The sequence below is a fragment of the Pipistrellus hanaki genome (genome assembly GCF_964339955.1).
Source record: "Pipistrellus hanaki genome assembly, chromosome: 3".
Taxonomy (NCBI): domain Eukaryota; kingdom Metazoa; phylum Chordata; class Mammalia; order Chiroptera; family Vespertilionidae; genus Pipistrellus; species Pipistrellus hanaki.
In genome coordinates, this window is record NC_140505.1 from 172,372,321 (window position 1) to 172,386,558 (window position 14,238).

General features: G+C 35.1%; 1 protein-coding gene across 2 annotated transcripts in view; it reads right to left on the reverse strand.

The window, feature by feature from the left end:
- The window catches only part of NTN4 (netrin 4), a 104,999-nt gene that overhangs the window by 27,185 nt on the left and 63,576 nt on the right, over positions 1-14,238 (reverse strand). For both annotated transcript variants that reach the window (XM_084878481.1, XM_084878480.1), the window contains exons 4-5: positions 12,532-12,658; positions 9,909-10,097 (exon numbers count right to left, since the gene is read on the reverse strand). In XM_084878481.1, coding sequence (XP_084734607.1) covers positions 9,909-10,097; positions 12,532-12,658 — 316 coding nt within the window. The remainder of the gene's footprint in view (positions 1-9,908; positions 10,098-12,531; positions 12,659-14,238) is intronic.

Below are 14,238 nucleotides of genomic sequence, written 5' to 3' on the forward strand. Positions count from 1 at the left end.
TTGTACAGACTTTTTGAAGGTTTTGTTGTTTTATAATTATTTGCTTAATTATTTAATTCTTGTCCTCATCAAATGCAGAATGACATATTACATAGTTATTCAAATTCATGACCTCTCCTACTTCTCTTCCCCAGTCTAACTAACTTTTATTATTTATCAATTCATAAAATTTCTCCTTTTTAGGTGAATTTTAATATGTTATTTAATCTTTTAAAAGGTAGTCCTACTCTGATTATTACATTATGATATATGTATTTTCTTAACCCTTTTGTTTTACATTCTAGGTTTTTTTAAAAGCTGAGGTTAGCTCAGCTGGTGTGGCTCAGTGGTTGAGCATTGACCTGTAAGCCAGGAGGTCATGGTTCAATTCCCAGTCAGAGCACATGCCCAGGTTGTGGGCTTGATCATCCATGAAGGAGGGAGCCAATTAATGATTCTCTTTCATCATTGATGTTTCTATATCTCTCTCTCATTCCTCTCTGTAATAAAAAAATTATATAAAAATAAAAATAAAAAGCTGAGATTAGAGTTTTCCAACTGTTATTGCCGAATCACTAGTCTATTTAAAGTTTGCTTTGCCCTAACCAGTTTGACTCAATGGATACAGCATCAGCCTGTGGATTCAGGGTCCTAGGTTCGATTCCAATCAAGGGCATGTACCTTGGTTGCAGGCACATACCCAGTAGGGAGTGTGCAGGAGGCAGCTGATCAATATTTCTCTCTCATTGATGTTTCTAACGCTCTATCCCTTTCCTATCTTCTCTGTAAAAATCAGTAAAAATTATATATATATAATTTTTATTGATTTTTACAGAGAAGATAGGAAATATATATATTATATATATATTATATATATATTATATATATATTATATATATATATAAAATAAAATTTGCTTTTCAGAAACAGTTACTTCATATTGATTCTATGCTGGAATCATACACAGTTACTTTCTTTTTTAAAAAACAATATTTTTTTTATTTCAGGGAGGAAGGGAGAGCAAGAGAGAGATAGAAACATTAATGATGAGAGAGAATCATTGAATGGCTGCCTCTGGTGTGCCCCCCACTGGGATCAAGCCCTCAACCCAGGCATGTGTCCTTGATGGGACTCAAACTCGGGACCTTTCAGGCCACAGACCGATGCTCTATCTACTGAGACAAACTGGCTGGGACCATACAGTTACTTTCAATAAAAAACAAAGATGTATATGTTGTTTACATGGCATAAAATGAACTTATATGGCTTTCTAAAACTATAATTTGCCCACTTAAGTGAATACTGAAAGAAAATCCTTTTCTTGAGACAGACCAGAACATAGGCACAAGAATGAAAAATGGAAGGTGCTATGGATTCCTAAATGTGTCACTGTGGTAAGGTATTCTGGATTTTACTAATTTAAATTTTTTACTTTTAAGACACTTTAAAGGGAGAGAAAAACCACTCTAGAGGTAGAATGAAGTAATTGTTAAATAGAGGTATGAGCAAACAGGCAAACACAAAGATTCTTTTTGGGAGCACCATGAGAAGATCATATCTGAGCAGACTGTGAAGGATAGAAAAGTGGTCTGTGGCAAGATAGTCACCCATTCAAAGCACTTTTATTTCCATCAACTGAACAGTTCTCACCTAAGTCAGAAAGCAAAAAAGAAAAAAAGAAAAAGAAAAAAAGAAAAGAAAGGACAGAAAAAATGATTTGAGTGGATGATAGAACACAATCTTTACAAAGAGAGCTGGCTAGTTAGGGTAACAGTAACCAAGTAACCAGACATTATCTTGGTAAACACTTGGTTTGGGTTTAAGGGCAGAGGGATCAAGTTTATTTTTATTCATTCTCTACTGAAATGCAATTGACTACATTTATTTTGGCCCACCAGGGAGGAAGGGCACGTCAGTTTTTTAAGAGGTTGTTTACTTTGATAGGGAATGAATTCTGCTTTCTTTTCCACTTGCTGATTTTTCTTTAAATATGGAGAAAGACTATGCAATAGTTAAAAATAAGTTTTGACATAAGGTTAATAAATTTATTGTATAGTTCCTAACAGGCTGTTTCTTAAAAAAGAGAGCTAATTCTGTTCTATAAAGCAGTTTTTTTCAAACATCTGTTTCAAAACATGTATTCTACTAAAGTAAGGAATTTTTTCTGTAGGAAATTTCATGTCATGGAGTGAATAGCTGTTAATATTCCATACCCAATCAATTTCCCATCTGTCTAATATTTAACATCCTTTGTGTTAAAAGCAGTGAGAAGGAGAAAAGGACTTTATGAAGAACTGGATTGATGATTATTTAAATCCAACACAAAACATACTTATAATAGTTTAATGCTATGTTTTGAAATATGTAAATATAAAATAAAAGTAAAATGTTGATGTTGCACTAATTTTATTATAAATTCCAGTTGCAGTATACTAATTCACTTCAAAGTATAAGATATTTACAGTAAATAAATTTATATACTATGAATAAGAGGGCATTCTCTGAATGGAATTGCTAGGTATTTATTTTGAAACTGTTACGTGAAAAACAGACATCTTAGAATTCTGCCAGAAACTGCTTGGAGGAAAGCTGAGGCTCTAAGTTAGACATCTTTAAGTGGGAGAAGGTACTAGTATTTGATATGAATGCTTACCAGTATTCACATCTCCACTATGTCAGGAAAAAAGACCTATCTAGCCAGAGTTTTAATAATCCTTTAGAATTTCCTATCAGAGTCATGGCTAATTCAGTGAGTAGACTAAGTTATAGATGGTTATTAGCTCCAAATCTTTCACCAAAGGTGAAAATAGAGCTCACACTAGAAACAGGAATGATATAAGTAGTGGTCCTCATATGCTAGTCATGAGGCCAAAAGGCTGAATCGGAATTACCAATGATACTTAAAAATACAGATCTCAGCCCCCATCCCTGGTGGAGATTCTGATTTGGAAGATCAGGGTCAGAGCTCTGAGATGTCATTTATTAATAAGTGTTCCCAAGTGATTCTGATCTATATGCAGCTTTGACTAGAGAGAGGTTCTGGGATCAGAAATGGGTCTGAGAAGGTGCAAGACTTCATTCAAAGGAGAGAAACCATTCCCCTTTTGGTTTAGAGTCTGAGTCACTGAATTCCTGATTAAAGAAAAAAAATAACAACAACAATGATCTGGTAGTTGGAAACTGGCATGGTGGGACTATTTAAACCAAAAAATTGGTCAGTGCTATAAATCAGCATTTTGTTTTGTTTGTTTTCTTTTCTCCCTAGGAAGTCAGCATACCACTGCCTATTAGGGTTATTCTCACATTTATATTGTGCCTGCCTTAGGAAAATCTACTTAGGTTATAGGATACCAAAGGTACAAAAGTAACTTAAGAGATTTCAAATGAATTACTCAAAGAGACTTCTCTTTTAACACAGAGATATAGTATTCCTCACAGTACCTCAGTACACAGTGACATTTTACTATTTTACTTTTTTACTATTTCTATTTTACTTTTGGACCTTTGTGACCAGCCAGTTTGAGCCTTGATTTCTGCTCTCAGCTCCAGATTCAACTGGGGCAGTTTCACCCTGTCCGATGTGTTCACAGACCTTGAACGCACTGTCCTTTTAAAATTCGTTTTCTGAGTTGTAGAAATAAATTCAGTTTCAGTGATCTTCAGTAGTCTTAAAAAAACAAACATCTTTGGAATCCTTAGAAGTGATTTCTTGGCAATGTGTAGCTGACTGGGTCCTGCAGTTGATTCTGGTTACAGTTGAAATTAAGAGGAAGTGAGAACAGAAATGATTTAATTGCTCACAGGAATAAATCTGTTGGTTAAAAGATTTGGTGCATGACTCTTTTTATTTAAGTTTGATGAATTTATGGCCATCAATTAAGTACACACATAAGGACCATAGCACTTAAGTGTTGCTTATCAGGATAGAGGTAGGGAAAATAGAGCCTGGAACATGAATGGGGCCAATAAATCCTTGGCTTACTTGGCAGGGAGCTGGTGATGTCACTGTGAACCGAGTCCCAAGACGAGTGCCACTAATATTTATTAAATGAATGAATGTGCCTAGGTGAGTATTCTATTAAATGTGCAGTAGATTGAATAACACAAATTCATTCCATTTTCTAGATGAACTCATTAAAGGCAAAGAAGGCAATCATTGATTAGAAAGTGGGACAAATTGTGTTTCAGCACTTTTAGAGGAAAGAATAAAACAGCACCTAAAGATGAGTTGAGGCATCTCATCAAGGAAATATCCTCTCATCTGCTTTCATCTCATTCACACATTCCCGCTAGGTACTCCAAATATCTCTTTCACTGCACTTTCCTCATATAGTAATAGTACTTCCTCATATAATAATAGTGCCTATATCAAAGTGCTTTTGTGAAAGTTAAATGAATTAATGAATATATCACTCTTTGAACAGTGAATAGAAAATAGTAGGCACTTTATACATAAGAACTATTATTATATCATCATCATTATCACAGTGGATTGAAGTATCTTGTTATTTTAAGTTTCTCCTCATCTAGAATGTAAGATCTTTTAGGAAAGACCTTTTATCTTTACAGACCTAGTGCTTACTACAGTGCTGGGCAATGAATACATGTCTCCTGAGTGACACTGAGAATATAATTTATGTTCTACTGGTAAATTCTGTCTGAGCTGCTGCTTCAAGTTTTCAATGGATCCAACTCCTGAGAAGACATAAACTAGGAAATGAGGGAGAGAAGTGTTTTCATATGTTATCACTGATATATGACTAGACTGCTGAGGCTCAGTTTTTGTTTTGTTTGTAATTATTTCACTGATAGAAATATAAGGTCCTTGATAAATGATTGTGGGATCTAGCACTTGGAAATAAATAACAAATAAAGGGAAAGAATCTTCTGGGACATGACTTCCCAAGTTTCTATAGCTCACTGGTCCCACAGATGTTCTGTAAGAATGGCATTCCCTGCCTGGCTGGCGTGGCTTAGAGGTTGAGCATCAACCTATGAACCAGGAGGTTACGGTTCAATTCCCAGTCAGGGCACATGCCCGGGTTGCAGGCTCCATCCTCAGTGTGGGGCACGCAGGAGGCAGCCGATCCATGATTCTCTGTCATCATTGGTGTTTCTGTCTCTCTCTCACCCTCTCCCTTCCTCTCTAAGGTCAATAAAAATAAACAAGTAAAGAATCACCAAGGCCATTTGCCAACACAGGAAGGAAGGAAGGAAGGAAAGAAGGAAGGAAGGAAGGAAGGAAGGAAGGAAGGAAGGAAGGAAGGAAGGAAGGAAGGAAAGGAGGGAGAGAGACAGAAGGAGGGAGGGAGGGAGAGAGGGAGGGAGAGAGGAAGAAAAGGCACTCCCCGGTTAAATTTGAAAGACGCCCCTCAAAGCTCAGTCTGAGGTTTGTAATGAAAATTAGCATATGAAAGGCTCTGAGAAATCCTGAGGAAACCTTTGATTAATTCAACATTTTCTAAATTTTCAGGCAATAGACAAATTTTCTCTTATACTCATTTCTACTAACATCTCATGGAATTAGTGTTCCATGAATTAAACTTTGGAAAATACTGAACTACAGAAACATACTTATCCAGATTTCCATTTTCCCCTCTGTAAATCTTTATGTAATTCAGTTTTAAAAAATTCTAAGTCTATATGCACAAGTAGAGATGCAAACCTTGGTAAATTTGGTGCTTAGGTAATGATAGGATGTTCTGGATAATTAAAAAAAATTTAACATCTAGAGTAAGTGCTGAAATGCATTTAACTTTTATTGAAAAGCATTCAGCAGTATTCCCAAACTTTAATATGATATGATCACCTGAGAATTTCGTTAAAGTGCGAATTTGATTCAGTAGGTCTGGATGGGAACAGAAGTTCTGCATTTTCTAATCAGATGGTGCCAGTGGGATTGGTCTCTGAGCCACACACTGAGTGAGTAGCAGATTTCTTTTCTGCCTTGGTGAGCAGAGTAGAATAAATATAATAAAATTGTTATTTTGAATAACATTGTACATGTTGTTGATAGAACCACACACTGAGATAGTTTAAAGTTTTAAAAATATCAACTTGTTTTCTTGATACTATCTTTATCATGAAAGTAAATTGGGAACTAATAAGGAGAAAAGTAGTGGCTATAACAACATCTAAGTCAGCACCTATTATGAAATCTGATACGTTATAGATACTTAATAAATGTCAATTAATTAACTTATTTGTCATTAATTTTATCGGAATTAATAACTTGAGGTGACAGGGATACATCTGCCAAGGAGATAGTTAATGATAAGAAAATATTGCCAAATAATAGTGAAAATGAACTACTAGACTTGATAAATTAATTCTGCAATGTAGCAGGATACAAAATTAACACCCAGAAATCTATGGCTTGTTTTATACACCAATAATGAACTCACAGAAAGAAAAACTAAAAAAAACAAAACACAAACATTTACCATGGCAACAAAAAGAAAGTAAGAAACCTAGGAATAAACTTAATTAAGGAGGTAAAAGACCTGTACTTGGAAAACTACAGAACATTGGAAAAAGAGATAGAAGAAAGATATAAACAAGTGGAAGAATATACTGTGTTCATGGATTGGTAGAATCAACATCATTAAAATGTCCATACTACCCAAAGCAATCTATAGATTTAATGCAATCCCCATTAAAATACCAATGGAGTATTTCACAGATCTAGAACAAACTTTCCAAAAATTCATTTGGAATTAAAAAAAGACTCTGAATAGGTGCAGCAATCTTGGAGGGATGACAATACCTGATGTCAAGCTATATTATAAAGCCACTATTCTCAAAACTGCCTGATACTGGTACAAAAACAGACATATAGATCAATGGAACAGAACAGAGAAACCTGAAATTGAACCAAGCAATTATGCTCAATTAATATTTGACAAAGGAGGTAAGAGCATACAATGGAGTCAAGACAGTCTCTTCAATAAATGGTGTTGGGAAAATTGGACAGGTCCTGCAAAGAAAAAAATGAAACTAGACCACCAACTTATACCATACACAAAATAAACACAAAATGGATAAAGGTCTTAAAAATAAGATTTTGAACCATTAAAATCTTAGAAGAATTCATAGGCAGCAAAATATCAGATATATGTTATAGCAATATCTTTATCAATACAGCTCGTAGGACAATGGAAACTAAGGAGAAAATAAACAAATGGGACTACATCAAAATACAGCTTCTGCACAGCAAAGAAAACCATCAACAAAACAATAAGAGAGCCCACTATGTGGGAGAACATACTTGCCAATGTTATATCTGATAAGGGTTTAATTTCCAAAATTTATAGGGAACTCATACAACTAAACAAAGGGAAGGTAAGCAATCCAATAAAAAAAATAGGCAAAGGATCTAAATAGATATTTTTCAAAAGAGGACATACAGTAGGCTAAGAGACATATGAAAACATGCTCAAAGTCACTAATCATCCAAGAGATACAAATCAAAATGACAATGAAGTACCTACCATCTCACACCTGTCATAATGGCTATCATCAACAAATCAACAAACAACAGGTGCTGGTGAGGATGTGGAGGAAAAGGAAACCTCGTGCACTACTGGTGGCAATGCAGACTGGTGCAGCCATTGTGGAAAACAGTATGGAGTTTTCTCAAAAATTTAAAATGGAACTCCCATTTGACCCAGTAATTCCACTTCTAGGAATATATCCCAAGAAACCAGAAACAGCAATCAGAAAGGCTATATGCACCCCTATGTTCATAGCAGCACAATTTACAATAGCTAAGATTTGGAAACAGCACAATTGCCCATCAATAGATGAGTGGATTAAAAATGGTGGTACATCTACACAGTGGAATAGTACACTGCTGTAAAAAAAAGAAAGAACTCTTACCATTCGCAACAGTGTGGATGGAACTGGCGAGCATTATGCTAAGTAAAATAAGCCAGTTGGAGAAAGATAAACATCCCATGATCTCACTCATTTGTGGAATATAATGAACAAAAATAGATCCAGAGACACAGAAACATCAAACAGATTGTCAAACCTCAGAGGGAAGGAAGGGAGGGTGGAAGGGTGGGATAAGAGATTAATCAAAGGACTTGTACACATGCATGTAAGCAAAACCAAGGGACACAGACAGTAGTGGGGTGAGGGCATGTGCTAGAGGGCGGGAGTGGCCAGGGAGAGATCAATGGGGGAAAACGGAGATATATGTAATACTTTAAAACAATAAAGAATTTAAATTAAAACAAACAAAAATAATAATAGTGAAAATGTTGCCAAACATGTTTGACAATTAAATAATACATTATGAAGAGTATTTTGGTTGAGATAAGAATTAGATGTGCTCATAGGTGTTGGGACATACCCCTGGCTCAGTAAAGGAAAGAAAAGAACCAGAAGGTGCTAATAAGGAAAACCATGCTAGGGAAGTGAACGGGCATGGGCATCTCTGCCTCAAACATATGCTGGAATAGTGAATGAAGATAAGTGAATGAAGATAAGCTTTCATTGGGCAGTGTCCCAGTTGATCAGGGGGCTGTCTGGAGAAGGGAAGAAGGAGATATAGATCTTCCCTACTAATCCACCTACCTGCTATAAGGTGTGCTAAAAGGACTAAATCAGCATAAGTTATTTTTAGAATTCCTTACTTGATGCATCTATGTATTTGTTAACTAGGAGAGATTAGCAATATGAATTATTATTAATTTCTATCTTCAAGTCTGAGTATTTTTAGAATTCCTTACTTGATGCATCTATGTATTTGTTAACTAGGAGAGATTAGCAATATGAATTATTATTAATTTCTATCTTCAAGTCTGAGTACATACAGGAGCTGAAGTAAAATAGAACTCTGAGAAATAGTATTACATCTAAATTTCGGGCTCAGTGTTGAAAGTGAACTGTGCCACAATCTATCTTCTACAGTTTAAGAGAGAAAGCTTGTAACAAAGAAGCCCACTCAAATGTTGATATCTCCTGCCTGATGTTAAAAATATGTCTTTTTCAAGAGCACTAGACTTTTTCCTTTAAATTAAAAAAACACACCAAGATTTTAAATGATTATTTCCCATTGTATTGCTCCCTTCCTGTCACTGTTTTGAGCCAGAACATGGAGTCCTTGGTGGGGAAAGGAAGGGCATGATCATCAATCTCCATTAAGAATCTTGAGTGGTTTGTCCTCTAATAATTTCTGAGTTAATAGACATGTAAATACTCATGTAGTTAGGTAAGCTGTTCAGCCACATTGGACATTGACTTAAGTTCTGCATGCAACCTTTACAGTCACATTTCAGATAATTGGACAGGCATTTTAAAATTCTACTCTTTTTTCCTCTTGGAGGTATGCCAACAAAAAAACAGAATCCATTATATATGAATTTTGTATTTGGTGGGGAAGCGAAGGGATTTATTATTATGTTCTAAATTTGTTTATGATATGGGGGTACATTAGAGCAATGTCAAGCAAAGTACATTCATAGTGAAACCAAACAGGTGTTCAAGTTCACTCTGGAGATGAAAGTTAGAATGACTCAAGTGCAGGAAACCACTCTTTATTTTATTAATTTCAGTCTACTTATTATTGTCAATGCTCTATTCATATATTTTGTCTTAAGATAATTTTAAATATACTTCCCACTTCATCATTCTTTTTTCTCTTATACTAGACATCTTGTTTTCCAAAATGTGGTGCTACAGAAAATAATTTTACTTCATGGAGAGTGAGAAAGGAGAATTGTTTTTAAATGAATATTGTACTGTTTTCACCTAACAAGTTGAAAATTCTTGCCCCGTATCAATGAAATTAACTGATAAGTGTGAGTGTATTGTCTGAAATTTCACGACCCCTCTCCCTTGAACCAGCAAATGAAGGATGGAAAGATTCATCTCTTTTACACATATCATCCTTTTCTCCAGCAACCAGGAATAAGATCACTTACATTTGCAAGCATCTGGAGCAGAGAAGGGTCTCCGGAGGTCCCGGTAGAAGCCTGGCTTACATCGCTGGCAATGCTGGCCTTCCGTGTTGTGCTGACAGTCATTGCAGACACCACCACTGCGATTCCCTGATGCCTCCCACACATTAATGTCAAAGTGACAGGCATCAGCATGTCCATTGCACTTGCAGGCTGGGAAGAAGCATGGAAGGAAAGCAAATCATTAAAAATAAAGTGGTAGGTTTTCTAATATTCAGTTAAATTTTTTCATTTAAATTTTAGTTTTTTGAAGAGTACAAATTTCACAGTACATAAAAACCAAAACAATATAAATAGGTATACTACAAAAACTCTAGTCTCCCATCCCCATTTATCCTGTTTCCTCTTGCCTTTAATTGGTTACTACTTTCTTAAAAAAAAAAAAAAAATATATATATATATATATATATATATATATATATATATATATATATATATATATATATTTGATTTCAGAGAGGAAAAGAGAGAGAGAGAGCTAGAAATATCAATGGTGAGAGAATTATTGATTGGCTGCCTCCTTTATGCCTCCCACTGGGGATCAAGCCTGCAACCCAGGCATGAGCCCTGATTAGGAATCGAACTGTGATGTTCTGGTTCATAGGTTGATGCTCAACCACTGAACCACACCAGCCAGGAACTACTTACTTTTTTTTTTTTTTGGGTTATTTTTGGTGTATATGTTTAGTGTTTCTTTTTAAAATATATATATTTCATTGACTTTTTACAGAAAGGAAGGGAGAGGGATAGAGAGTTAGAAACATTGATGAGAGAGAAACATCCATCAGCTGCCTTCTGCACACTCTCCACTGGGGATGTGCTTGCAACCAAGATACATGCCCTTGACCGGAATTGAACCTGGGACCCTTCAGTCTACAGGCTGTCGCTCTATTCACTAAACCAAACCAGCTAGGGCTTAATGTTTCTTTATAGATTTTTTTTGAGGTATAATTGACATATTAGATTTTTAAATTAAAAACTTACTTTGAAGAAATGCCTGAAAGCCAATCAAATGTATATTTGTTTACATAGGCAGAGATATAACAATTACCTTAGCAACTGGAGTTGACATTTATTTTGGAAAGACTATTTGAGTGGCCATCAATTTTTTCTCTCTTTAATGGAAATATGTCACCATTTCCATTCCTGCTACTTCTCAAGGACCACTGTTATCCCTGGGGGTTCCATGCCTTACTTAGAAAACCCTAGATTGTCAGGCATTATTTGAAAATAGTTCATACTTCAGATACAGGCCTGATTTTATGCTCACTAATGAGCCTGGATAACTCTTCTGTTTGACAGGAGTTAATAACTTGGTAGGTAGATTTATTTGTCTTTGTATTCATCAGCTATTGTACTGGTGAGTCAAGGTAGTCACTTATAAAAGGCTCAATTTTCTTATAGAAGAGGTCAGTAGTGTTTCCTATGTAATCAATTTCTTAAAGGCATTTCTAGAATTATCAGTCAATAGCACCAAGTGACAAGTCTTTTATGTTCTATATGTATTTAGATATGCAATTGGATTCTCTGTAAAGGGCCAGCATGGCATTCTAGGAATTTAGGAGAAATTCTTTAGATTCTCTTGATGAGTGATTTAGAATAAGATTCCAGACCTTTTTTGTGTGGAGGTCAACTGTATTTGAAAATGTTTGTGCTATTGTTTTTCATTGTTTCCTTGATATGTTATGATATTTTGAGAAGATTTATAATCTTTAAAAATCATATTGTAAGATAATTTAAGATTTATGCTTAGAGGAAATCCTTTACATTTCCTAGAAACTATAATAAATCAGTTATGATGCCAAATTATGAATGAGAAGAGACTTCTCAGAATTTTACCCACAGTACTTGCCTGTAAAGCCCAGTAAAATTGAAGTTTGTGAGTATAAACATTGTTATGGGCATGTGACTTTCTCTGAATATTTTGAATTGAAAAAAAAAAAACACCCAATGATTCATATTCCCATATTTTTTACCCTTCTATCTAATTTCAAACCTTAAACTCAAAGTTAACCTGGTAATGCAGCCTCCTTCTTGACTGACTGGCATAATTTCAAATCTGATTTAGTACCATAGTATGGGGGGAAGGGAGTATTTAATTTGGGATACTGAAGATTTGGGACCAAGTCTTGACTCTATTTACTAATTTTGGAAGACTACTTAATCTTACTAAGCTTCAGTTACCTGATTTCCAAAAGGGGATTAACACCACCTGCTTTATAGGATTGTTTTTGAGAAATGAATTCATGATTATAATTCATTAACTCTACTATGAGGCTTATTAAATACCATTATCCTAGTTGCTCTTATGTCTGACCATGTTTTTATAATGCCAAATGATTAGGAAGGATGCTTAGGTGCCCCAAAGTGGCCAAGAAAATGAGCAGCATATTCTTGGTAAAACAGTCATATTGGCACCTTGCAAACTGTAATTCTTTCCAATAGTTGAGGGCATAGTGGGCAGTGATACTAGTATGTTTGTGTCAGTCACTCACAACTTTACATTGTGTTTCCACAAACAACAAAGATTCCACAGATAAGCTTACTTTGTAAAGAAGGCTCTGAGAGTTCTAGTCTTGGTACTTACTTCTGCACTCTTTAGGAGATCCTGTTTTGCCATCAGCTGCCTCCCAGGGGCGATCATTGTACAATGGTGCACAATGTTGGCAGTGAGTGCCTGCTGTGTTGTGTTTACACATACACTTCCCATTGACCTACAGACAGAAATAATTAAGCTATGAGCACAAACCATGCTAGAAAAGCACATTTCTTCCCACAATCTCATCTCATTAGTTGGCTTTAAAATATAACATTCATTCACCTATTTTTGTTTATTTTTACATATTGTATTTTAATTCAGTAATGAATATCTTTGTAGCTAACTATCTGTGTATAGCTTTATTTATTTGAAATGTGTTTTCTAGAAGTAAAATTAAATGGTAAAAAATATATATCTTTAAGACTTTGAATACATTTTTTCAAAATGACTGGTTTACAGAAAGAGGAAAAGAGAAACATCAATTTGTTGTTCCACTTATTTATGCATTCATTGGTTGATTATTGTATGTGCCCTGACCAAGGATCAAACCTTCGTGTATTGGGAAAACACTCTAACCAATTGAGGTATCCAGCCAGGTATCAGATCTTTTGTGTGCGCGCGCACGCATGTGTTTTTTCTGTTTGTTTGTTTTTTGAGAAACAGTATAAAAGGTAACTCAGCATAAAGGTAATAATTATATCAACTAGTCAAAAAGTATTTAATGAATATATGCAAGGGAGCCCTGGTCGGATAGCTCAGTTGGTTAGAGTGTTATCCAGATTCACCAAGGTTTCAGGTTTGACCGTTGGTCATGGCACATTCAAGAATCAATCAATGAGCCGAAACTGGTTTGGCTCAGTGGATAGAGCATCAGCCTGCGGACTGAAAGGTCCCAGGTTCGATTCCGGTCAAGGGCATGTACCTTGGTTGCGGGCACATTCCTAGTAGGGGGTGTACAAGAGGCAGATGACTGATGTTTCTCTCTCATCGATGTTTCTAACTTTCTATCCCTCTCTCTTCCTCTCTGTAAAAAATCAATAAAAAATATATTAAAAAAAGAATCAATCAATGAATAAATAAGTGGAAAAACAAATTAATCAATCTCTCTCTTTTTTTTAATCTCTCCCCCAAATCAATAAACAAAAAAGAAAACTTACACACACACACACACACACACACTGGACATTCAATCCGACAGGTAATGTTTGGTCCACAAAGCACTACAAAATATAATTTTTGTCTTTAAGAGAAGTATAAATGTAGCTAGAGGAAAAAAGATTTAATAGAAAAAATTACATATAAAACTAGACAATAAATAAATACCTAAGAACAAAATGATGTTGGAACTAAAAGGTTTCAAAAATTACTATAGGTTGGCAGTTCTGGAGTGCTTTATGAGAATGATTGTGTTTTGAGCTTTCCTTGAAGATGGACAGTATTTCTGACAGTAGCGAAGAAAGTTACCAGGAAGAGGAAACAAAATAAACCAAAGTGTGGTTCTAGGAGTCTAGGGATAATCTAAAATGTTTTGATTGCAATGGTAATGGAACTATTAAAAATGACATGTATTTAGAATGGTAAGAATCAAAATGAGTTCCTAGAGTTCAACAAATCTGGAAATAGTTACACCAATACATTGATCTATTGCTTGACCTAATTTAACACTCCAATAAGTTCTATTATTTTACCCAAGAGCACCTTTCTCTTTTAATTATCTTAATATCCTATATGTATAATACAAGGCTAATGTGCAAA